General features: G+C 45.3%; 1 protein-coding gene across 3 annotated transcripts in view; it reads left to right on the top strand.

Annotated features, from left to right (window-relative positions):
• The window catches only part of DIS3L (DIS3 like exosome 3'-5' exoribonuclease), a 1,101,103-nt gene that overhangs the window by 113,973 nt on the left and 961,102 nt on the right, over positions 1 to 26,028 (top strand). For all 3 annotated transcript variants that reach the window (XM_069624265.1, XM_069624266.1, XM_069624267.1), the window contains exon 2: positions 17,755 to 17,908. In XM_069624265.1, coding sequence (XP_069480366.1) covers positions 17,755 to 17,908 — 154 coding nt within the window. The remainder of the gene's footprint in view (positions 1 to 17,754; positions 17,909 to 26,028) is intronic.

The raw sequence follows: 26,028 nt of genomic DNA, 5'->3' as shown, positions 1-26,028 counted from the left end.
CCGTGCTGTGACTAGAGCCTCTGAGTCCAGAAACCCGGTTGGCTGTCCCAAATCCCAAACTCGAGTGCGGATTGTGAGTATTTCCCCATCCCATAGCCACATATAGCCTACCCCATCTTGATACTTTGTCTTTGTTCCACTCTCTAAGTAATCCTATCCATACCCTGTTAACTTGTTCAAACTGTCTGTATTCTGTGCATCCTTTCCTTTATCTCTAAGCGTTAGCGCCATTCCTCTACTCATCTGTCTTGCACAGATTCTTAGTCATATTTTGAATAATTTAAGTAATTCCCACATAGAGCTCAACACAGGGTGAAAAGGTTAACGTTGCAAATTAACCTTGGAGCGTACTGTCTTCCTTTAACAATCTAGTCTTGATAATCTATTTTAAGTAAAACTTGTCCTTTCTTTCCAAACCGATTTTCTTTGTTAACTGCGTTTTATTTTCCCAAAACGGAATTTCCTTTCACATTGAAAATATCATCCAGGTATTCAGCTAGAGCCACTCTTTCACTTCTATATTATCCCTGTGATGTGCATCTATCACCCAGCCTAAAAACCACATTCCAATTCTATCTATTTCACTAGTTAAAAAAAAAAAAAGTTTTGACATTTACAAATGGAAAAAAATGGACTTTCAACGTGTGATTTTGGCTACACTGTGTACTTACTTTCAAGTTGCTTTCTGAACTGCATGCCCTTTATGGATACCGTGCCTTGTAGTTGCTAGTGATATTACATTCCTGATACTGAGATAAATCATATTTACCTCATTTATTTAACCACACGTTTAAATTAATTATTACCAGCTCCGCGTGTCATTTGATGCAATTGCAAAGGGTTTTTGCCTCTTATTTTGTGAGGGATTTTAATTCTATTTGCTGCCTAGTATCCCTGACTCCTTGCTGCCCTTTTCTATCCACTCAAAATTCGATTAATAGGGGTTTGAGGGAGCATTGCAGGGGGAGATCTTAACTCTGGTGCCATCTACCCGAACCGTAAAATTGCTCCTATACGTTTGTGCTTTGGAAATGTTATAACAGAAGGTCAAACTAAGTGTATGTCATCATTTATTCTGTAATTATCACCCCATTGGTGATTCCTGCCCAATATTAAAATTGTGTGATCTCATTTGAATTTTAAAATATTGTATTCCCAACTACCGGCCTGGTTCATGGTCCATTAGGACCCGGGGTATTTGTAAAAGGGGGTCTGAGATGGGTTGGTTGCCAGCTTAATCCAAATTCGTAGAAAATAAAAAATAAAAGTATTCTAATTGAGCGCTACATCCTAGGTTAAGGGCAAGAGTCCTGGTTCGGTGTGATTCCTGATTGGAATCCTTTACAGCTACCACGTTTGGCAGAACTGGATGGGTTGTCTTCCATCCATGGTGGCTGAGTCTGGTAGTGTCCCTAGTGTTTTTTTAATAGTCTGGGGCCCGGTTGGGTGGTGAATACCTTGCCTGTGTGTCCTGGTGTGGCTAGTTAGCTCTACTATTGATAAGGACCTGGAGGGGTCAAAACACTCGTTGGCTGGCCACTTAGATTTCCAATAAAATAATACAAAACCTACTGGCAACCAGAATCTGTAATTTAAATAGCAGTCTGTGCTACACAGGTGTCAATTAAAGAAGCAAGCCTGCAGAATTAAAACATCAAATTGCTTTATGACCCTTCTTATTGTAGGCCTTGCACCTAGAAGTGTGTAAATATGAGAAGCTCTGGTGGGAGAGTATACCAGGCAGTTACAAGAAGTGATTGTGTTAATCATTAATAGAGAGGTCCTTAGAAGAAATATCAGGACTAGGAAAAGGATTGTGTTAACCTGATGAAGAGGAGCAAAACCCTGGCCGAAAAGTATACCAGATATCCTGAAGGAGATAAAAGTACAAAACCAGAGAGTTTTGTGTGCCAGTGTTGCTGGCCAAGAAAGGCCCATGTGACAACACCAGAGAGTAAAGGGAAATTCAGGGAACGGGAGCCACCCTCTGGAGCAAGGACCTTTATCCTTACAGAACTCTTGTGTTGGAGCTATTTCTGCTTATTTTGTGGACACTTTTCTAAACCACCCAAGGTTAAAGACATTAAGGTGACGATGGTCGTTTTAGTTTATAGTGAAAGGGTCAGAATAGAGCTTTGGACACATGCAGTTTTTGTTTTGGACATTCTGACAGACATATTTTTCGTTTTTGGTTTAGGTAGGGAAATTCCTCTAGGAGCAGGTTCAGAGAGGACTTTTCTCAACTCCCTTTTATTTGCAGTAAACGTCTTTAACCAAAATCATGGCTAACTTGTGCCTGAGTTTCATTCCCGACTTCTAGCAGTAGGTAGTGATCTGTTGGTCCTGGGATAGACTTTTTGGGGAATTGCACAGGCTTGCAAATCTTTGTTGACATTATGACTACATACACACTAAGGATTTCCTCTTTACTAAGATTTCATTTGTATTTTTATCCATATCATTTATTTGAGCTCCACAGTTGCTTTGCCTTTATCGGATTGTTTAAATGTCTTTGGGAAAAAATAGTGTGGTGCTTTGCTGCTTGTTATGTCTAATGGTAGAATAACCAATGATGATTGAAGCCTGCATTTTACTAACCAATGCAAAATGTGCAATAAAGATTAACATTTATGTATAGTTCCTAATACTAAGATTGAGGACATGAGATATTCTAATAAAGTGTACGAAACCTGGACAGTTCCATCAAGTAATATCGCAATTTGCGCTTTATATCCTAGACTTGTCCCAGTTAAAAAATAATATGCAAGTAATTCATTCTCTTTGCAACAAGGGTGAAGAGAAATAGAAGTAAGTTGCTTTCCTTCCATGCTTGGTGGTTTCCAAAAATGCTTTTTTGGCTAGTACTGTGCACCCAATTGAGACTCCAGTAGTGACTGTTCTTTGGCAGTGACAACTATTTTATAGACTGGGGTTTCTATGTGGTTAAAACCTTTAATGGAAATGTTTTAGCTTTTTGTGGTTTGATCATTTATCGTTTCCCTGCTAGACCCATGATGCGTATTGCTGTCAACAAAGCTGGACAGATTCTTAATTGGCCTTGCAGCTAGTACATTTCAATAAACAAATATACCTTGAGTGCTTGATGGAATGCAAAGTTGCATACCAAAATCAAGAGAAAATGGTGCATGCTGTCTTGAGAGTGGAACTATACCCCAATGTGACACCTGGTCTATTCTCGGTTGAAATCCAAGACCAGTCGCATACAACAGATTTTTTGTTTTTACCTCCGGCTCAATAGTTGAAGATCGTTAAAAAAAAAAAAAGGCCAACCATTATCTTGGGGTTACATTCAGAGAGCAATAATGTCTGTCTTTGCTGGGAAAAGCCTTTGTAGTTACAGAATTAACAGATGGCATTTCTATTAAACAATTGCCACAGCTACTCGAGACCCATTCCTACAGTGTATGGAGGTTAACTGCAGACACACGAGGGTCAAATAAATCACAATAGAGGTGAGACAACCAACTGGAGCAGCTGCTGTTTCTATACTAAGATATTTACTATCTCCTGGCTGCAGCCATCAGGGGAGAGAATGGACAATAGCGTGAGCATGCATTGTGTTTAAATCCTTCGTTCAAAGACTGATGCCTTGCTTTATAACCACTGATTGTTTCTTTTAATGCTGTAATTTCAATGTTTTTGGATGGACATCGAAGACACCTATTGGACCAGTCGCCATGGGCCAGGGAGGGGATGCATAAGGTAACCATGAGTAACATTAACTATCCTCAACACTTCCTCTCCGCAACCTAAAACATATAAATTCAGTAAAGCACTGGACAAGGCAGGGCCTTTGAGCACAGCACAGCCCTGGGCCTCGCCAGCACAAGGTTACAGTTCCCTTTCAACAATGCCAGGACCTTCTGGGCCAAGTTCTCTTGCAAAGCCTCTTGCCTTAGAAGGCCTGCTGAACGATAAACAAAACAAAAGTTCCTTGTATAATCCTTCACATTGGGGAATTGCTCTTTGCCCCTTGGATACCCCTCAGCCGGGCTCTGATCCTTCTTGTAAAGTTAGCGTCCCTCAGTCGGGTTCACTATGGCCTTTAACTCCAAAATTGTAGCATTCAAAGAATCTCAATGTCCTTTTGAACAACTATCCATAGTGGACATCCTTCAGCCGGGTTCACATTTGCCGCCACAATATTCATAGATGTTTTAACACTATGTGGAATTCACTTCACTTGAGTTTTTCAGCCTCCAGTCAGGCTTTCTCTTAGCCCTCAGTCAAGCAGTCAAGCTTCACTCAATCACATTTCGATCAGCTTTCTCCAATGTGTCGAAGGGTTTTGCTCAACCCTTGTAGGACCACTTTGACACTCCACCCTGGCCTCTTGGTTCCTGTAGTTTCAACAAACGATACAACCCACAAAGGCTTCAGTCGGAGTACTTCAAATGAGCGCCCCACAATGCCTGACCACTCTGCTTCTGAATCTTATACAAAGGTTCTTTAAACTTCAGTTACACAAGTTCTTTGCTCATCAAGGTTGCCGCCTGCGCCCTTACGGTCTTCTTCGCCTCACCGGTTGTGCTGAACCGTCAGTTTCTTTTCTCCGCAGTCGAGGACTGCAGCACGGCAGCAAGCGCTTCCTCACGCTTTGGATATCAGTGCAGCGTGGAGCCCCGTGTGCCGTTGACACTAGTCTCACCACACGCCAGCTGGACTTCCTGGTTTTATGATTTCCCTTTCAGAGACTTTGCTGGTCTGAATTGAAAAGGGCAAGTGTAGTTCCCCCTTAGTCGTGCCTCCAGGTCTCGCCACCTTTCTCCTGCGTTTGAACTGCTGGTCCGGTGTTGCAGTTTCCTTGTGCGTTCGGCCTAGCTCAAGTGTTCTCTTGTGCTCCACCTGATAATCCTGTGGGGAAGGGAAAGGGCTGTCAGGTGTACTTATTGTCAGATACCTGACTCTGCCTGACCCTTGTGTTGAGACAGGCTAGGGTAACGGCTCTGGTTTTAGTCCCTCATCTTTCACGGTGGAGGGAAGTGTTTGTGTCGGAAAAGGGGAACAGGGGTAGGATGGGGAAAAGGGGCTAAAAGCAAGGGGGTACCGTGTCTCACCCGTCACTTCCACTCCTGAAGACCCCTCCCCCATCCAGGTGATCCTCCCCCACTAGTCCACCCCCAGGAACTGGATCCAATAGCGATGGCTGTGTCCTGGGCACCTGGATGACAGATCTCTGGGGACCAGTGGCTGAGACACCTTCAGGTTTCTCACACAGTGGGGGAGGATAGTAGTGTGAACATCCTACTCTTCCCATGCCAACGGTGGTGTCCTAATCTGAGTTGCATTGGGGGTACTCTTTAATTTGGCTAAGGTCGTGACAGATGAGGACAGTGGTGCTTATGGGAACACTGGAGGGGAGGAATCTGTGTGGTGAACTCATAAGCGTGAAATTTTGAAGACCTATTGCTTCCCTGCTGTGCTGGACTTGATGGGGTAGTATATTAGGGGGTATTTGTAAGGTGGGAGACTGCAACTGTTTGTTTGATCTAGACCTGGATAGTACAGGGAAATCAGGTCTCCTGAAACGATAGGCAGCAGCACTGCAAAGGGTAGTTGAGGGTTTAGATTTGGTGGAGCTGTGGCGGTAGGCGCATGAGCAAGAACAGCTTTTGCTATTTTTTGGTGGGGAACATGGATCACTCTGATATATATATATATTTCTGGGGACAGAAGACTATCATGCCTTTGACCAGACGGAATACTTGGGGTGAACCCTATCTGACCATTTCCCTCTGGTGACACCGCTGCAAGGACTGTGGCAACGTTCCCCAAGGCAACTTCGGCACCTACAGGCTGCGTCCCTACAGGGCGCTGAGTTGGTGTGGTTCGTAGAGGTTAATGAGGGGTTGCTGGCGACAGCAGGGACCCTGTTGAGGGGTGGGGGGTGGGGGAGGAGCTGCATATCTAACTTTACTGAGATCTGACTGAAATTACAGTACGCACTGAGAAAGATCGAATTGAAAGTGGTGGATCTGGAAAGGGACTGGTAGAGTTTCACTGTGAATACACAGATCTTCTGGTCTCAGGGCATAAAGTGTATGAGGCCTTTGGGACAGGGATTCTACCTACTTCAATGAGGGAGGCAGTGATAATCCTATTAAAGTAGGTGAAAGGACCCCCTGGATTGTGCATCCTATCATCCTTTTTCATTATTGAATGTGGATGTGAAAATGTTAGGTAAAATCTTGGCCACCAGACTGTCTGGGGTGGCTCCTATACCAGTGCATCCTGATCAGTGCTGATTTATTGGGGGCCGAAACACAGCACTGAATATCTGTCGTTTGCATCCCGCTATGGGCCAGGTTAAAAATCTCGACGGGGAAATGGCTTTGGCATCATTTGATGCAATGAAGGTCATTGGCTCTCTAGAATGTGAATGCCTGAGTGCTGGGAGGCTTTGGTTTTGGGGCTAATATCTGCCGATGTTTGAGGCTATTTTATAATAGACAGCGATGCTGAAAACATTTGACTGAATATCGCAGCAGAGGAAAGCGATGGGGGTGCCCAGTCTCACCAATTTCATTTTCCATGGCACTGGAACCGCTAGCACGGTTTCTGAGGAAGGAGAGGAGTGAAGCAGGGATACTAGCAGGAGGAGTGCAACAGGTATTGCTGTACGTAGATAATCTGCTGTATGCGGGGAACCCGCTGGACCAGCATGCCGATGCTGCTTGAAAAATTGGGGAAACTTCCGGATGCTATCTGGATTTAGAATCAATAAAGCCAAGTCTCTTCTGTTCCCACTGGGAGGTCTCTGGGGCCGTGATCCCGCTGATCTCTTGAATTGGGGGATATGTTGGGAAGGGGAATCATTTGGGTACCTGGGAATTCAAATGTTTCACGACCATAGAGGACACATTTGTGTTTAATACAGGTAGGGCACTTTCGGGGATAGGAGACTCGGTTAATTCTGGAAAAAGCTACCATTCTCATTGATGGGGAGAGTGGCGCTTTGTAAAATGGTGATACTGCCAATGTTACTCTATTATTTTACTAATATCCATGCATTTTCAAATGGGTATGCTTTAAAATGTTTGACAAGAAGGTTGGGGAACTGTTGTGGCATGCGAGGAGAAGAATGGTCTCGCTAGCGACTTTGCAATGCTAGTGCTCGGAGGGCGTGTCTCAATTTGCCAGACTACGAGCTGTAATTTATGGCGGCACAGCTACAGGTGGTATTTGCATGGAAAGACGCTAGGGGAGAGTTTTTGACTGGGCTGTTGGGAGCCCTCCCAACGTCGACGGGGGATGGAATAGTTGTGGGGCACTGTGGGAGACAACGGGACAACTGTGTTTCAGTTGGTGTGGGCTACATGGAAAATGTTTCTTGGGAGGTTGCATGTTGTAGGATTATACAGCGTACACCTGCCATGGAGTGTGGATCCAAGGCTACGACAGGCACTTGGTAGGTTATGTATCTCGGGTCTGAGGGAGATGTGGTGTCAGACGGTAGAGATTGATGTTTGTGGAGAGCGGCACTTGCTAAGGTGTCCTGAAAGGGCATTTCTTAATGTATGAGGCGGTGCATAGAAGGTTGGCTGTAATATGGTGGGGTGATACCTAAGGAAGCAAGCATGAGCCTATAGATGCTGGTGATACTCACGTCGGGGAGGAGCCAAACTCTCTCGTATTTGGCAGGCAGCGCGGAGACTGCTCCCTTTGAAGGAACTGGGGGTTAAAAGCAAGTGGGAGAGGACATGAGCTGTCAGATATCCAAGGGGGAATGGACGAAAATTTGGGAGCAGGTCCATAATGCCTCAAGGAATGCTCGGTTTCAAGTTATTCAATTTAACATACTACATAGTCTGTGACCCCGGCCAAACTTCATGCAATGAACAACCTTAGTCAGAACTGCCCTCTATGTGGGGTTGAGCAGGCCGGTGAACTGGCACATGATATTGGAATGCAGTTATTGCGCACTACTGGAGAGCAGTGATGTCTAAGATTAATGGGCTGCTAAGCTCCAGCTTTGAGTGTTTATCTGGTATAACCCCAGGGGGGAAACATAAAATACTAAATCAATTGGCCCAGTTTATGTTGATGCTAGCCAAACGGCGGATAGCCATTGCTTGGAAGAAGCCCCAGGGTCCCTCAGTAGTGCACTGTTACTATTTGTTCATGCAAAATGCCAATAAAAATACATAGATAAAAACATACCATTATGTTGAAAGCGATTTGGATATAGCAATAATGTAGTTTTAAAAACAGTTTCAATCGTGAGATCAAGTCACCAGACACAAACCTGGGTAAGAAATGAGAAACTCTTGATATGCTGGCAACAGCGCAGTCTACATTTCCATGGCGACAAGGTGTAAGCCCTGATATGTGCTGTGAGATTGATATTTCATTTGAACCAGGTTAACTGTCTAATAAGTCAAGATGGCCATGCCCAATACGATGGGGTCATGATGTTCATGCCATGCAAACGTAAGTGATGCTCCTTAGAAAACCTGAATCGAATACATTGTTATGAGGTGCAGAGAGGACATCCAGGCAATTTATGGAGAAAGTGAGCGGTGTAACCATTCCTTAAGGTTTCTCGGAGTGGTGTGCCGAAAAGGTATCCCATGTTTTCCTTGCCAAGGAACTTTGCAAACTATCTGCAAGTATTGGGAGATGGTGCAGCAGAATTCTATGTCCAGTTGCCCTACTACTTGCCAGTATAAAAGTAGAGAACATACCTGCTCCCAGTCTTAGCTCCTGGGGTGCTATTGCACTAGAATTCCTTTGTGTGAAAGGCTGAATTCACATCCTCTGTTTTCTTGGCAAAGTTTGAATGTGGAAACCCCCAATGATTGAGTGGTTGCCAAATGTTTGGAAGGATTTAGGACTGTGATTGGAGGTTGAGTGTAGACTCTTATAGGAATATTGGAAGACGACTGGGGAGTCTATGCGTCATTTGTCAATCGTTGGGACAAGTCCCAAAGCACAGCGAAGTAACCTTGATTATATTGAAGACCTTCTCCTGCAGCATCTTGCCCAGGATCACATTCTAAAGGCAAAGACCTGCTTGAATCTGTAGCCATCAGTCTTCTCAACTGACCAGAAATAACGGTGCTATAGTCTATTGAGAAGGTCAGACCAGATGGGTTAAAACCTCCAAGACCTCTGCTCCCAGAAGAAGCTATGTTGCTTGCCCTGAGATGCCTGACACAGAGGGAGGAGCACTGGGTGACTTACGGTGAGTAACAGGTGGAACCAGTGGCCTCCCGTTACCAAAGACTATATACCATCAAACTTTCTGCAAAGAACCCTGGAATTCAGACAAAGCCCTCTGCGGTCGACTACCACACAAATGCACTGTACCCCAACATCACATCACCTTTTTCTCTGACCTAGCCACATCCTTATTAGCACTAAAGTGTCCCTTCCAGTTGAGAACCATATCCCTCATTAACCAAAACATTTCTATTCAGATGGTGACCTTTGCCTTTCAAAACTTGATTTTATTTTTGTCCGCTTGTAACTGCAACCTCTTGCCCATTTTAAGATGCATGGTACTAGCCAAGCACAGTCACCCCCACCTACATTGCCACATGCATGCACACAAGATGCCATTTATTACTCGCCAACTGTCAATTATCACTCATTGGTGGCTAGTGGGGAGTTCACATTTTACTTTCATAGTTCACATCATTTGCTTATTGTCTTTACACCACGGCTTCGGTTTGTCTGTGGTAGAAGTGTAGTCCCTTAGGAATACACCTTTTTGGGACTGTTCCATCCCTAACCTGGTCACCTTTGGTGCTTGGATGCCCCTTTGACCCGCTATTTGGACGGGTTGCAACCTAAATATTTGAACTACCCATTCAGCAAAGTTACTCACCTGTAGTTCTGTGGTTCCATTTTTGTCTGTACAGCAAAGATAGATCTATTTGAACTAATATTCAATGGGGATTTCCCATTATGGTATGTTATAAAGCATTTACTTTTAACAACCCAGCTTCCCTCCAAATTGATGTCTTAGTTGCTCTGCCGTGTTAACCAATAGGAGTGGGGTAAACCTGTTGCCTAGTGTTAGGTGGATGCCTCTCGCTCCCTTGAGATGGGCAAATAGACCTCCTCCTAACTTAATTGTATGACGTTACCTGATCAGGGAAAACAGTCTGAGCTTTGTTGCCCACACATATTGCGACTGAACACAGTGATCTAATGCCTTTTCAGCATTTGTTGCTATGGGTGTGGGACGAACCACGAAGGAGACACGGACAGAGTACTCAGTGGTTGCTATAACTTCTATTTAAATAATAAAAGGGTTGTGAAAAGCCTCACTGTCCTTACGTTACGAGGTATTTCCTTATCTCAACCAAAACTATGAGTCAGTCTGATGTCAAGATGTCCAAAGCAAAATTTCCTGTTTTCGAAATCCTATCCGATCACTCACATGCTAGAAACTTAACTCCAAAGGGATGAAAGATATGTTTTTTTTTATCTTGAAGGTGCACAAAATGTTCAACAAAAAGGTAAAACTCCAACGAAAGTAGGTAATTTTCACACTTTCAGGGAATTACTCCCTTCCCTGGGTTTCTTCACAGCAAAACAAAAGTTCAAAGAAACAACTTATTAGCCAAGAAGGTTAACTTCCTCCTCTTTGCATCACAATTCACTCCAGGAGAAAAGACGCTTTCCCCAGGCTTTTTATGATATTCAGTATTACGCAAATCCTAACCTGGATATTCCTTGGCATTCACCTTTCAAAAACACACCTTGAGAGGGGGGTCTCGGACTCGTAAGAACCTGCTATACTCTCCTGCCAGGTTCTTTTCCACATTCAATGCAGTTCAAAAATCCTAAAGGCATGGGTCTTCCTTGGGATTCTCCTTTTACGATCTGCAGTTGACTTTACACACATGACTTTGACTGCTATGCTCTCCTGCCAGGACACTTTCATGCAGTTCACTTTACAGTGCAGTTCACTTTAGGTGTGGGCCCAGACTTGTACAGCTCACTTGTTGGTTCCACAGCCCTGTTTGTTAGCTTGTGATTTACTTTCCACTTGTGAAAGGTTTCTCTTCCAATCAACTCCTTTATGGCTTCACAGGCTGCGTGGTATCTGCCGTTAAACGTCCTTGCATCCCACTTCCTCCCATTGGTCTCAGCGGTTTGTGGGGTCGCTTTGGCGTCCTTTGCACTGCTCGGCTAGTGCTGCTGCTCTCCGGACTGGTGGAGCGCCTGGCTCCAGCTTCGCCGCTTGCCAGGTTGGTTTCCTCTGACAGCCTTGTGCTGTCACCGGTCTTATGTTCCTTGACCTCCTGTGTACAGGGAACAATGGGTCCCACCGTCCACTTCATTCGGGTGGCCCTTCTCTGGCTTCTCGCTGTTCGTCTGGTCTCAACTGCAGCAGAGCTATCCTTGACCTTCTATCCACCTGATGGGAGCAGCCTATTGCCATTGGCTTCTCTCTCCCCCTGCCTTCTACTGTCAGGGTTTTTAAATATCCCAGCAATGCATGCCTCTTTCCAATGACTAGAGTGCAGCATTGGCTTGGGTGCTCTAGTGATCCTTACTACTCCATTCCTCTTCTTAGTCCCAGTATTTTCAAAGGCTTCATATACATGGGTTTGAAAATACGTTCTAGTCATTCTGTTGATTAGAGGATTTTGAAAGATGCCAACAGCAAGTCTTGCAGGTTCTTAAAGTGGGTAATCTTGATAGGCCACCAAGGCATGAGGCATGGACGGGGACAGCCCTTAAAGGGAAAGCGGGATACCATGTCCCATCTGATATCGTTTCGCCTCTGAGGGTTACCTTCCCTCATGTGTTCCTCCCTCGTATAGCCTCCCCGAGGGTCAGGATCAGGTAGCGGCTGCCGCCCCTGGCCACCCTTGGGAAAGTAGTTATGACCTAATCAGATTCATCACAGTGGCAGTACGCTATTTTTGTTGGTGCATTCGTGTTGAAGACTACATCTTGCATGTGATCATTTATGTTCCTGTTCGCCACTAAGCTTTGTTCTTCCTCATTGACAAAGATAGTAATCAATACATAGTGCTCATCGCGTTACCAGAATGTGAGCACAGAGCTTTCTTTTTTAAAAAGCTCCACTATCCAGCCTTAGATTTGCGCTTGCAACTAGCCATTGACTAGCTGTAATTGACTCTGGTTGAATAAGAAATGGTGTTTTTTTTTATTTTTAAGCCTGGTTTATAACTTTGTGACAATGAGGAGATACAAAGATTGCCTGAACCAAAATGTTGTTCATTCAAAAGGCATAAAATAAAGCGTCTCCAACCACAAACTCCTAAACTTGTTTGCAGTTTCTTTCTCTTGGACCCTTTGTCCTTGGGTTTCCAGTAATAAGGCTAACAAGAAGAGGTACAGGTCTCAGTCCTCGTATGCCCAGGTCGACTAATGTTGTTCTCTCCTCCGCAGCACGTCCGTTCTGAAAAAAACCAGAAATAACTCCACCTTGTCCGTCTTTTCTTTTGAACTTATATAGGGGCTGGTGTAGTCTCAGCCAATCCGTGACAATTGATGGACAACCCCCATATTAACCCCTGTAGGCCCCGGCCCCTTTGCCAGCGTCCGTGGCTTGCCATGAGGCGTCAACATGTGTCTCCGGCGGGAAGTGCCACACTCCACGTCTGGAATAGGACAACCCTTCCGGAGCATACAGTAAGCACAAGAGGGTGTGTATAGTAGTTTCGCCCCGTGAGTGTCCGAGCAGCGGAATGGGTAGGGCCAATTCCTCCCTTCTCTCTCAGAGCGTAATGGTGGAGTCCATGCGGTCTGCAGGTTTTGGGTTTGGGTTCGTGAATGTGGGTCTGTTCTCCCCTGCTTCGGCGTTCTTCGCCTCCCTCTGAATCCAGCAGATCAAGTCCCGCTCATCATTGTCATCCGATGCTGATGAGTTGCGAATTGGTGGTCTTGTGTTGCCTGGCAGCACCGTCATCTCGTCAACCGTGCCCCAACACTCAAGCGGCTGCGTCGGCTTCCTTGCATATGTCTGGGCTACGTCACTGGGTTGGACATACTTTCCTTACAAACTGTCAACTTCAAAATGTTATTCTGGCTATTAGCATATCTTCATGATCAAGGCACTCCAACACCATTTTTTGTTGTTTGTCTACTTGCATGAATAAAGTTTAGCGTCAATTTATCATTCATAAGTCTGCAAAGGTCGTTAGGAAGACTCTATGGGCACGCTACTTTTCTATTGGCGAAATACACGCTATCGGCCTTAACTTTAGAAATTTTGTTTAAAGGCTTATTAGAATTTGAAGACAAACACAACATATCTGTAAAGTCTTTGTCCAAAGCATGGATAAGTCCAAACTTAAAATAAAAATCGCATGAGTTGCTCCACACAGTGCAACAACCTTCATGGAAGAGCGACGTGGGGAGGACAGGAACCAATTGAAATGGATAACAGGTTCCACCATATCCCCTAACCACCTTCCTAGAATACGGTGCTCTGGAGAGGCCGAATGACCAGCAATGGTACAACTCGGAGGGACTGGACTGGTGGGGAAATCACACTTGCATCAACAGTCCTCAACCAATACAATTCTTAAGGCAACAAGTGTTTCCGCAGCAATTCTAATTTTGTTCATCAGCAAAATGTATTCCACTAGCTCATAAAGTGCAGGTTGTGATACGGTCAAGTTCTTTCACAGCTGCAGCTTGTGTTAACATAAAGGTCTTACCTTTTGTAGAGGAGCCATCGACATTCTCTTCCCCCTTTGATTAACTCTCCAGCATCAGTTGTCAACATATTTGGCATGGAAATGATTCCATACATGCCCTTTCAGGTTACTGGTGCCATGGTTGAAGTTTTTTTTTAAAAATTTTTTTATGCATTTTGTTTTTTAAGGGGATAGTGTTTTCTTCCTCCCAAACTGTTTCCAGGAAAAATAGGTCCGATTCCCCACCTTCCTTCTAGCCCTCCTTCTGCAGACCCATTTAGATTCCTGATTGCCGATCACATAATGTGAAAATCCACTTTTTAACCCCCGAACTTCTCTAATTGTTATATTGTGAGAGTAGCTTGGATTTCCCTTTGCAGTGGACTTTTCTACCATCCGCTGTGTTGAACGTCGTCTTTCCACTCCCTATTCTTGGTGTTACCGGTCTTTGTTCTCTAGCTCTTCTCCCCACGTCTCATCCCCTCGGCAAAGAGCACAACTTGCTTCTTTGATTTGGTAACCAGGCTTCTGGAGTACTCTAAACAGCAGGTCAAGCCTGGCACTTTGGCTGTGGGTCAGCCTCCAATTTGTCATGTATTGGTGATGGGCTCTTACAGAGGAGTGCTACACTGGAGGGGCACACCCCTCCAGTCCCCCCACTCCCCAAATCTGCACATGAGATCTCCACTGGCAGAAATGGCAGATCCTAGCAAGTCAGTGCTACTCAGAGCTGCAGGAATCTCAGAAATGGAGAAGGTTTGCTTGGTGCTCCGAAATGGTGCTGCCATCTTCAGGGTTATGGGATGGAGATACCTTTTGAATTTCTTGCTCAGCTGGTAGTGTCATCCAAGTATAACGCTTCATAAAATGTCAATACTGCTTGAACGTTTTCTTGCAGAGGTTGCTTGAGGTACTTCAGCAAACATTTATTTTACTGAAATGATCCCGAAAGGTATGTTTGAACTAACTCTATTAGCATTGTTAATATCAATTACAATGGTCGATTTCGTTTTTCATGTTTTTGAGCTAAAGCTATGTAAAAAAAAACATGCTGGCACTTGGCTCAGGGTTTGCTTGGAGGTGCTTCCTCCAGCTTTGAGTGGAAATGACATCCGTAAATGTTTACATGCACAGTTTTTGTGAACAGTAATGCACATTGCAAAGACGAAGACAAATTGAATAGAGCAACTATCATATACAAATAATTATTAGTTAAGAAAAAAGGGGAAAAATAATTAAATTCCATTAGTTCAAGGACTATGCTAAATAAACAACGTGCTTGCATGTAACAAGGTTGCAAGAAACAATGCATGCATCCATGCTTAAGCTCATCCATAACAATTATGAATGATCCTTGGACCTGGGGAAGTAATTGACTTGTTGAGAGGATGCTTTGGAATCGCAGTTCACAGCCCAGATAAACATGTCTTGAAGTAAAATTGAATAAATATTATTGATGAGATGTAAAGGGATGATTTACTATCTTAAGTTGGAAAAAGCGTTGAATGCCAGTTTAGTACGTGGCTTTTTAAAATTCATTTCTGAAGAGTGAGTTTACATTTTTTAAATTGAAATCCCTCTATATGATGGTGGTTTCACCGTAGTTATATATTAACCAATTTATACTAGTAATTGTAATATTGAACATGATATAAGTGACACCTCCAGGTAATTGATTCTAGGCATGTGTGCGTTTGTGGTTTATTCTGATGGGGCTAAGCACGGATTATATTTCATTCTGCTGATACAAGGACACAGTGCACAGTCCCCTTCAGCCCCGCTGCTCGTGAGGGAAGTCTAGCGACATACATCCCACTAATAAATAGTTTTGACTTAGCGCAGGGAATGCGATCGCCTGTTTATCTTTTCTTTATGAAACAATTATGTTCGCCCTGTTATTGGTATATCTGTTCGGACACAGAATTGCTCACGCTTGTCATAGTTTCCCTCCTTGTTCATACTTGGTTTGTCTTAGTTGTTTGTTTTTTTTTTTTTTCTTTTCTTTTTCCTTCCTGTTTTTTGGTGAAGTTTATTGAGTTGCCTAGTCCGTTTCAAGCTTATGTCGGATTGGTTTATCTGTAAGCATTCTTCCATGTTGTCTAATTCAAAGGAAAAGTATATCTGAGTGCCTGCTGCTTCAGTGTTAAAAGAATAAGTATCTGACCCCGGATAAAAGCTTTGTGGGAATCCTGTGGATCCTTCATTAATGTTTCTTAACATAATTGGACTTGATGATCGTCCTTTCACTCCCTATCCCTTGTCAATCGTTTGTTGCTTCTTAAGTGGACATAGTAGCTTTAACTGGCCTGTATTGAAAAGTAGGTCCGATTTGCTAACAAACTGCATTGTGGCTGAGCAAAAATCCACTTGCAAGAAATTCTTATGACAAGTAAAATATGCTTTTGTTGTCCAATGTTTTGATGCTTCTTGAGTCATGCATCTACTAAATCTATTAACGTTGATTAGGTTAGTTTGCAGAGTACTACCTAAGCTTGTTGCTTCAGGATTTCTCTCTGGGTAGAGTTAGATCAGCATCTTAGCCAACGTAGTAAGAGCCCACTACTAAATCATCAACAAAAATGTCAGAGATCCTGTATTTTAGTGGATTGGGGCTGTAGTAACCAGCTATCATTGGCCACCAGATGAGCATCGTACCTGTCCATTTTACTTCCTAAAATCATGCTAGTACTTGCAAGAAAATAAAATGATACTTGTAAGCAAGCATCAACTCTTGATGTCGCCTGCACTGTTAAGGTGTCTAGCTCTGTGGCATTCAGGGAATGGGCCACAAAGATGAGTCTGCCAAAAGAGTTTCTTGATCTGGTGAGGGCCTTCAAGATGTCATAAATTAGGAATTCCTCAATTGAAAGGTCAATCTGGATAAAAATTATCCATCTCCCTTTCCCTCATGTTGCGGGAAACGGGGACCCCTTTAAACCTACTCAAAGGTGGTGTGAGGGTTGGTGGGGAGGGTTTCACAAGCTCAGACCATGTGTGAAGTCACTGGTACCACATTGTCACCTTACGCCACCCACCCTCCATTCTGGCCAAAGTTCTCTTTTCATTGCAGGACTTAAATGACCAGCATACCATGCTATGGTGAAAGAGTCCAGCGGAAGGAGAACACCTGCATGATACTCTGGTGCTGGTTATTAAAGAGCCTCACTGCTTGCCGCCTGGTTTAAAGAACGCACCGACACAGCCCCAGCAGAAACTGTTCAAGTGACAGCACACATTTTTGTGCATGTTGAGGGGGTTTCTTATCCTCACAGCAGTGACCCAACCCCGGGAAAAATAATAGAAATAGATTGGCCACAGAGTCAGGTGGAACGTGCAACCAATGGGGGAGAAGACGGAGACAGAAAAACGAACCTATGCATATAACCCCCCCTTGAGAGTCTGAGTGAATGGGGTGTTTGAGTGACGTCAGGAGGCATCGAAGGTGAATGAGAGATCAGAAGGAGGAAGGACGGTGAAGCGGAGCGCTGAAAAGTCTCCGGAGCAGTTTGATGGGAGCTCCTAGTGGAATGACTGTGCTTGTGAGAGGGGGAGGGGGTGTTACAGGGGGTAGTGTGAGGGTATAGGGCGAAGGCAAAAGATAGTAGGAGAATGATTAAGAGAATGATTAGAATGTCAGAGGATGGACAAAGATGAAAAGTGGGGGAAAGTAGTAAGGGGAAGAGGAAACTGTATAGATTAGAGGAGAGAAGTTGCAGCTATGGGGTAGCGAATTTCGTTTTTTGATGCTTCTTGAAGATGTAACAGTGGATTAATAATATTTACCATGTTTGTGGCTGCCATTTATCCCAGCCTTTGGATGCCTGCATATTACAAACAAGAGCACAGGAGATTCCCACCAAAAGTCCTAAGTAAAGTGTTTACTTAAGGTCTGCTCTCATGCTTTTAATGAACCAGATCTTTCCTCTGCATGGTGGAATGAACTGTAACTTGGCCTCAATCTTTAGCTGCAAGGACAGCAGTATTCAACTAAGAGCTGTAGGTTCAGGGAAGCAGTATTTTAACTAGAAGCGGTTGTTTGCTTTTGTCTGTTACTGACATTCTTGAAGTTGTGGCTTTATCTATTCTTTCATTTCTGACTTTTTAGGTGGAAAAAGGTTGTCTGAAGATTTGACGCATTATGTTGTTCCGGACTGGATGGTGGCTCAGGATTATCTGGAGATCCTAGAGATGCCCGAACTGAGAGGGATCATCTTCACTCAGACAGCGTGTCAGGCTGTGCAGCACTGTAGGGGCCGCAGGCAAGAAGTTTTGTTTTTAAATTGTGTTGGTCACAAGTTGTTTTGAAGTGCATAAGGGAAAGGCAGAGGGACGGTTATGCCGGTATTTGCATCTGCAGGGTTGATGGGTAAAATGGGAAGTACAGTTGACAATGATTGTTCACTAATTGGAGACACTACTTCATAGTAAACTGATGCACATTAAAACAATTGGGTCGGGTGGGATGGGGACAATTGCAGGCATTCTTCAAAACCTTCACAAACAATTTGAATCGTAAATAGACTCAACATCTCACATACTCTAACCCATCAAGGTGGGTTCATACCACTCAATAGTTACATAAGGTTGGAGAGATGGGACTTTTACATTTCTCTAACATTATTGCCATGCATTTTATCACTTTGTGACCGCTGACCCACAGTGCAGGATAATTGGGACTGACTGGATTTTTCACCAATCTGAGGGCCCCAAGCAAAGTCCTACCCAACCAATCAACAAAGTGCAAAGGATGAGCCGTCTTGGGAAAGCAAGTAACCAGTGTGGGAATTTTGGAAGGGCAGGAAGTTTGGCGGGGGAAGTGACCCCTTGAGGAACCTATGATGGTCAAGCTGGTGGTACTGGGAGCGGTACCATCTCTTTGCCTCGAGTGCCTATGCATCTACTGCATTTGCACGTGGATGACTGAGGCTACCAGTGGGCCTGAAAGCCTGCACGCAGACCCTGGCCGGGACTTGAGGAGGCTGCAGAGAAATAAATGAGGCTTTTTGCAACAAACTCAGAGGACGCTTGCAGGTTCTGGAACTGGAACCTGTACAAGGTGTTTACGGCTTTCCACTGGCAACAAACGCTGGCCCTCTTCCTCTCTTTCTCTTCCTTCTCCTCTGACCTCCACCTTAAACTCTCTTCCTGTCTTACTGCCATTAAAACTGGATGTCATCCTGTTTTTTCTTTCTCGCAATACTGATGAGACTGAAGTCTTGTTCTTTCCCTCCAATACTCTTCCCCCTCCCTCTCCGCCAGTTTTCATTCACCCCCCCCCCTCTAATCTTCCTATCTCTGCCCACGCTTGCAATTTAGGCATTCACTTTGACTCTTCCCTCTCCTTTGCCCACCATATTTCTCTTACCTCTCGCGCCTGTCGCTACCACCTCTTCAATATTTGCAAAGTCTGCTCCTCTTACCTTTCATGCAACAAAACTATTAATCTCCTCCCTTATCTTCTCTCGCCTCTTCTACTGCTCCTTCCTATTCTTTGGACTACACGCCTCTCATCTTGCTCCCCTCAAATCTATCTACGACTCAGCTATCCGTACCCACTGTCTCTTTGCCCCGCATGACTCAATTTCTTCTTCGCTCTCCTCCCTTGGCTCGCTTCCCTTTCACTCCCAACTTAAATTTCATTTCCTCTGTCTAGTCTTTAAATCTCTCCATGACCTGGCTTCCCCTTATCTCTCCTCTCTCCTCTTTCTATAATCCCTCCCACTCCCTCTGTTCAGCTGACCACTTCCTTCTCACTGTTCCCCCTTCCCCATGTGCCTCCTCACGTTGCTGCTCCTTACAGCTGCTAGCCCCCCTCCACTGGAACTCCTTACCTCTCTCAATCTGCTCTATACCTACCTTTTCCTCCTTCCGCACTTCCCTGAAATCTCTCCTTCGAAAGGATTGTGTCCTCTGACATATTCCTTATTTTTGATGTTGTCCATTCCAGCTTGCTGGCCTCGGAATATTTTTTCAGTAGAGGGCGCTGCACGTCGACGTCCCTCGAGTTGGTGTCCCTCGACAGCCTCTGTATCGGCGCTGACGTCCTTGTGCGTATAAATCGACTCGCGCAGTGTCCGTTGTTCAATTCCGTTTTTCCACGCTTCGTGGGCCTCGTAAACGTGATGCTCAGTTCCTTTCTTCAGGAAGATTCTGGTTAATCTTCGAAGATATCATCTAAACGCGATGGCTTCTTCATCCGAACCATCGACCCCACGGTCCAGTTTCAAGAAGTGTTGCGACTGTGGGAAGAAAATGTGTTTGACGGATCCTCGCAGGATCTGTTTGGGGTGCCTGGTATCGGAGCATCACTGTTCGGAATGTGAGGACTGTATGTCCATGACAGCGAAAGCCTTGAAGGCGCGTAAGGGGAAGTTAGAAAGAGGAAATACTCTTAAAACTTGTACTCCCTCTAAATTTTCTTCAGCAGAATCGAGACATTTGTCTCCTCGTCGTCACAAGAAACATTCCCGTTCAAAGTCTCAAAGCGGTTCCCATCAGTCTTCGAGATCAAAACACTCGAAGAAGAGGCGTCGTATATCTCCTTCTTCCTCTACCTCCCCAGAAAGGGTCACCTGCCCCACAAAACACAGCTCTCCAGCTAAGTGGGAGGAATTCCATAAGAAAATGCTTAGCGTCTTCGAGAAAGAGGCCTCGACCCCCTCGGAGATGTCTAAAGGTGATACCCTGGGTGAAAAGCCTGAAAAATCAAAACGCCGCAGTCGTTGAGCCCGGCGAGAGAAACTGCCAGAGGGTGTCATGAACCCTCGAGTAAAGGCAGTAAGACCCCGTAATCGACCCCGTCGTCGAAGATTTCTTCAACTCACATATCTGCGTCATCGACGCCTTTGTCGAAGGGCCCTTCGACTCATAAATCGGTTACTTCGACGCTAGTGTCGACTCCGATAAAAGACAGACCTCCAACTGTCACTACATCTCAGACAGTAGAGGTGTCGAGGACTTCGACCATTACATCGAGGATGCCGTCGACAATTTCGACGACAAGGAGTAGGATATTTTGGATAAAGGTCCACAGGAAGATCCTATTGTTCCCTTTCATACTGCCCTGCAGAGAAAAATCTCTGCAAATTGGGAAACTCCTCAAGTTATCCCGGCAGTAAACAAGAAACTTTCCGCTAAATACAGGGTATCTGCTTCAGATCCTGAATATTTGAGCAAGCATCCAACTCCAGAGAGTTTAGTTGTACAGGCAGCAACTTCATCAAATAGTAAGTCTGCATACCCTACTATTCCACAGGACAGGGATGATAAAAGATTTGATGCCATGTCAAAGTCTTTTCGGCATGTAGCATGGCGCTTAAATCTATTAATGCCACTTGCACGCTAGCGAGATTCAGCCATACACTTTGGGAGTGTGCTTAATCTGCGGCTGACTGTCTCCCGGAAGGAGAGGAAAGGGAAGCAATCTTAAACATCATCAGGGATGGAAAGGATGCAATGTGCGAATCCCTTCAAACAGGCATTGATTCTGCTGACAGTATCAGCAGGGCCATGGCGGCAAGTACCACAATCTGCGGATTTGCCTGCTTGCGGAAGTCTGATTTTGCTCCAGATGTACAAGCCAGACTTTTGAACATGCCCTTGGACGGCACTTCTTTATTTGGTAAGAAGGCTGATGACAGCCTGGAGAGATTACAAACATCCAAGGCAGCAGCGAAATCTCTTGGTGCTGCAATCCGGCAGACTAAATCGCCCCTCAGGAACCTCCTGAAGGGGTAGGTCCTTTCGCTTTTACTCTGCATTCGGAAAAGGCAGAGGACAGCCAGCTCAAAGGGGCCAGAAACGATTCACCTGTGGTGGACGGGTCAAAGGTACAAAAGCCGCAGCAGCAGGCGCCACTTTACCCGCGGCATCTGCGTCAGCCACTTCTAAACACCTCTGAGGTCTCCCCTCACAAGACACCTCTAGGGGGCAGGTTACCTCAACATCTGGCAGAATGGCAGGCTATTACGTCAGATGTTTGTGCATTGGAAACAGTTGCCAAGGTTACAGCCTGCCCTTCCTACACACCCCTCAGTCATCCACTAGGGAAGAACTCTTTGAAATTTCCAGACCCACTCCTTATGCAGGAGATTGTAGACCTGCTATAGAAGGGTGCCATAGAGCCGGTACCCGTAGCAGAGAGGAACAAGGGTTGGTATTCCCCCTACTTCCTAGTACCAAAGAAGGACGGAGGACTGAGACCCATCTTGGACCTGCGAGAATTGAACAAATTCCTCAGGAAAGACAAGTTCAAGATGGGAACTCTTTCTCAGATCCTCCAGGCCATCCAGCTTCAGGACTGGTTGGTATTTCTAGACCTTCAGGGTGCTTATTTCCATGTGCCAATCCATCTGAAACACAGGAAATACCTGAGGTTCGCAATTGTCAACTCTCACTATCAATTGTGAGTTCTGCCATTTGGGATGACCTCCGCCTGAGGGTCTTCACCAAGCTAAGTGTTAGGGAGAATTCTCTTATAAGGCTAATTTCCCAAACCTAGTGAGTCCCCCAGCAGCTTAGCAGGAGAAAAAAAACTAACCCCAAAACTCCAGCAAAGAGTGAGACTCTTTTCCTCTCACTCTTAGGCATGATTTGAGGTATGTCTTTGACTTTTTGTGTGCTTATGGGCTATGGGGTCTTTTACTCCATAGGGTATCATCTGTTTTTGTGTATGTCACACAGCACCCTCAGTGCAGTAACACGGGGGTGTCAGTGACCCCCAGACATAGACTCCATACCCTGGGACTGACTACTGTCTCCCAGGGCATGTAAAGTCACCATGGACTTTATTAGTCCCAAATTGTGAACAGAAACAGTACAAACCATCATATTGTGGAAGTACTGGAAGGGGTTAATTCGATTGCCCCTTGGTCTGTTTCCAAGGGGGCTCTGTCCAGGCCCCCCTTTTCAAGTTTCTGGCTGGTGGCAGTGGTTACCATGCAAAATATTCCACCAGAATATTTCCTATGGGATTTTCCCATTGATTTTAAACGCACCACTTTTTTGGTGCAATGTTAAAGATACCGCCGGGTTATTTATTTAATATTAAATCACCGGTGGGGTCTTTTTGCCAGAACTCTTTTCTAAAATGGCATGCGTGTCCGTCTCTATAACTCCAACCAAGGACGGGCCCTTTGTTCCACTTTTTGGTGGGCTTGTCCACAGAAGCCCTCCAACTGGTGCCACTCTGCCTGGGTTCCACAGGATGTGTGGTTGGGGGAATTGGCACCCTGGACTGCGTTGCCTTAGCAACTCAAGTCGCACTCTGTTCTGATTGGCCCAGTGGTGAGCCGCATGTTTGAGTGACAGCTAGGCTGTTGAATGGGGGGTTTTCTGCATAAAAGCAGGGCTTTTGGGACTGGAACTTCAGAAGTCGCCACAGGACCTAAGAAATCCGAAGAGGGAAGAAGCTGAGCCATCTGCAACGACAACACCACCGGTGGAGCCCTGCTGCAACAACCTCACCTCTTTCCTGACGACAAGAGGAGATCTTCTGCTGGAAGAGTCTTCTCCCTCTGAGCTGGTGGGATCAACCAGTTCGCCATTTCGCCTTCCAGGATGTCTCTTGGTCGAATCGCCCGTGCCAAGCAACCCGGCGGCCGGATAGCCAAGTTTCACCACTGTGACCGCGAATACCAGGAACGCACCTTTTAACGGACGAACTCCGCAGCTGGTTTCTTCCCTGGGTAGTGCAACGACTCCAGTTTCCTCCTCGACGAGATTCTCTTCCCCTGGTCGAAACCACAAACTGCATCCGCTGCCAGGAACAAATGCCACCGCTGGAGCTTCCTCACTCTTAAAGGTACTGTTCTGCCTGGCCTCCCTTTCTCCGGATTGCTAAAGGTGACCCTTAAATCCTTGGCTTTCCAACTGGGTTGGCCCCCAGACCTTCTAACTTTTGTCTTTTGAATCACCCCAACCTCTTTTTAACATTTCTACAAAGACTTGAATGCATTTCTAAACCGTGTGATTTTGGGCACATTTAGCCTTGCTCCATTCAAAGTGGGCCTGGCCTATGAACTTTGGCTCTACAGTATACTCTGCCTTCAGTAACTTTTTTGTCTCTTAAAAGTGTTGGGAACCGTTTTATTTCTATGACCTGCCTTTTTCTCTCCCTTTAACCTAATTATTGGAGTGCCATCTAAGTTACACGCTCACCCCTGTTTTGACAAAGTGGTGTTTTGACTCAGACTTGTCCAGTAATTGCTAAGGGAGGTGTGAATACGTTTCTGATTGTGTTGGAAATTGCTTTTGATTTATAGTGCTAGTGTATTTTCTAAAGTGTGTGTTAAATAATTATATACTTTTGATACCAAGCTCTGGTCAGTGTTTGCTTGCTCTACTGTGTTTTAGCCCTATTGTGTATCCTCTGTATACTGTCTAACTCTTCTTGAGAGAAGTCTGACTGCTCAGCCACAGCTACCGGGTAAATCTGGGTGGTACAGACTGCTACCAATTGGGTTTACTGCTTACTCCTGTAGTCTTGATCTTTTTGCAGTGTTCCCCAAGGGAACTGCACAGGATTCGGCTTAACACTAATGTCGGTAGTGGCTGCAAGTCTAAGGAGGGAAGGGATCCACGTCTACCCCTACCTGGACGATTGGCTAATCAGAGAAGTATCTTCTGAACAAGCTCAGATCCAGCTAGATTATGTCTGCCACATCCTTCACAAGCTGGGCTTCTCCCTCAACTTAAAGAAGTCACAGATGATACCATCACATAGACTCCAGTTCATTGGAGCGGTCCTGGACACTTCCCTGGGGAAAGCCTCGCCATCAGAGGTGAGGGCTCAAGATATTCTGTAGATGGTCAACAAGTTTCAAAATGCCCAACTTCTTCCAGCCTTCGACATTTTGAGGTTGCTAGGCCTCATGGCATCCTGCATCTTCCTAGTGCCAGAGGCTCGCCTGAGAATAAGATCCCTCCAGTGGGCACTAAGAACCCAATGGTCGCAATTCTCAGGAAAGATGTCAGACCTCCTTAAAGTCCCAGACAGAGTAGCTCAAGACCTTCAGTGGTGGGCCTGTTGGGAGAAATTTTTTAAAGGAGAACAGTTTTGGCAACCATGGGCAGAGATAACAGTAGTCACGGATACCTCACTCGCGGGGTGGGGAGCCCATGCCAACGACTTGACCATCAGCGGTCGTTGGTTTCCATCGGAGTCCAGACTACATATCAACCTGTTGGAGCTGAAAGCAATCAGACTAGCGCTGAAAGCTTTTCTGCCATCAGTACAGGGGGAAAAATGTCCTGATAATAACAGATAACACAGTGGCCATGCACCACCTCAACAAAAGGGGAGGCGTAGGGCCACTGCCACTGTACAGAGAGGCAGTGCAGCTCTGGTTTTGGGCAACTCAAGAAGGAATCTCTCTATCGGCAGTTCACCTTGGCGGAGAGAAGAACTTGACGGCGGACGCTCTGGCAGGCAGAGCACAGTCTCCCACGAGTGGGAATTAGCTCAGGAAGTCCTTCAAGAGATCTTCGCCCTTTGAGGAACCCCTCAAGTGGATTTGTTTGCCATCAGCATCAACAGGAAGTGCGATCAATTCTGTTCAAGGGAATTTCCCCCGAGAGGAGCTCTAGGGGACGCATTCGTAATAGACTGGGAGTTTACACTTCTGTACACGTTTCCTCCAGTCCCTGTCATTCCTCAAATGTTCAGGAGGTTGAGACGATTCCGGAAAACGAAGATCCTAATTGCCCCAGATTGGGCCAGGAGAACGTCGTACCCGGACCTTCTGGACATGTCCATCTGCCCTCCAATTCGTCTTCCGCAAAGGGAGGATCTTCTCTTGCAGAAGGGAGGTCAGGTTCTCCATCCAGACATCAGAACCCTCAACCTTCACGCTTGGTTTCTGAAAGGTTGAGATACAAGGATTGGGATCTCCCGGATGACGTCATGGAGGTGTTGCTTTCAGCTAAAAGGCCAGCAACAAAGACTTTGTACCGCTGCCGTTGGAACATATTCTGCAGCTGGTGTAGAGAAAAGCATATCGAACCCTTCTCTTGCAGCACACCAATGGTGTTATCTTTCTTACTCTACTTAGCAAATTCAGGCCTTCAAGTTGCTACGATCAAGGGTTACCTCGCAGCCAGTCAATCTTTAAGCACACTGCGGAGGAGCCTTCATATTTCAAAATATCCCTGGTAATCCAATTCCTGAAAGGGTTAACTAATGTTTTTCCCCCAAAGCCTTTACAAGTTCCATTGTGGGACCTAAATCTAGTCTTACTTTTTCTGATGGATACTCCTTTTGAACCTCTCCATTCTTGTTCATTAAGGTTTCTCACTCTTAAAACGGTCTTCCTAGTGGCTCTAACATCTGCCAGAAGAGTGAGCGAATTACAAGCTCTATCTTGCAAACCTCCTCATACAA

Source organism: Ambystoma mexicanum, chromosome 11 (assembly GCF_040938575.1).
Source record: "Ambystoma mexicanum isolate Mex_15411 chromosome 11, UKY_AmexF1_1, whole genome shotgun sequence".
In the NCBI taxonomy this organism is placed as follows: Eukaryota; Metazoa; Chordata; class Amphibia; order Caudata; family Ambystomatidae; genus Ambystoma; species Ambystoma mexicanum.
Note: the sequence above shows the minus strand (reverse complement) of the source record. Positions and strands in the feature narration are given on the sequence as shown.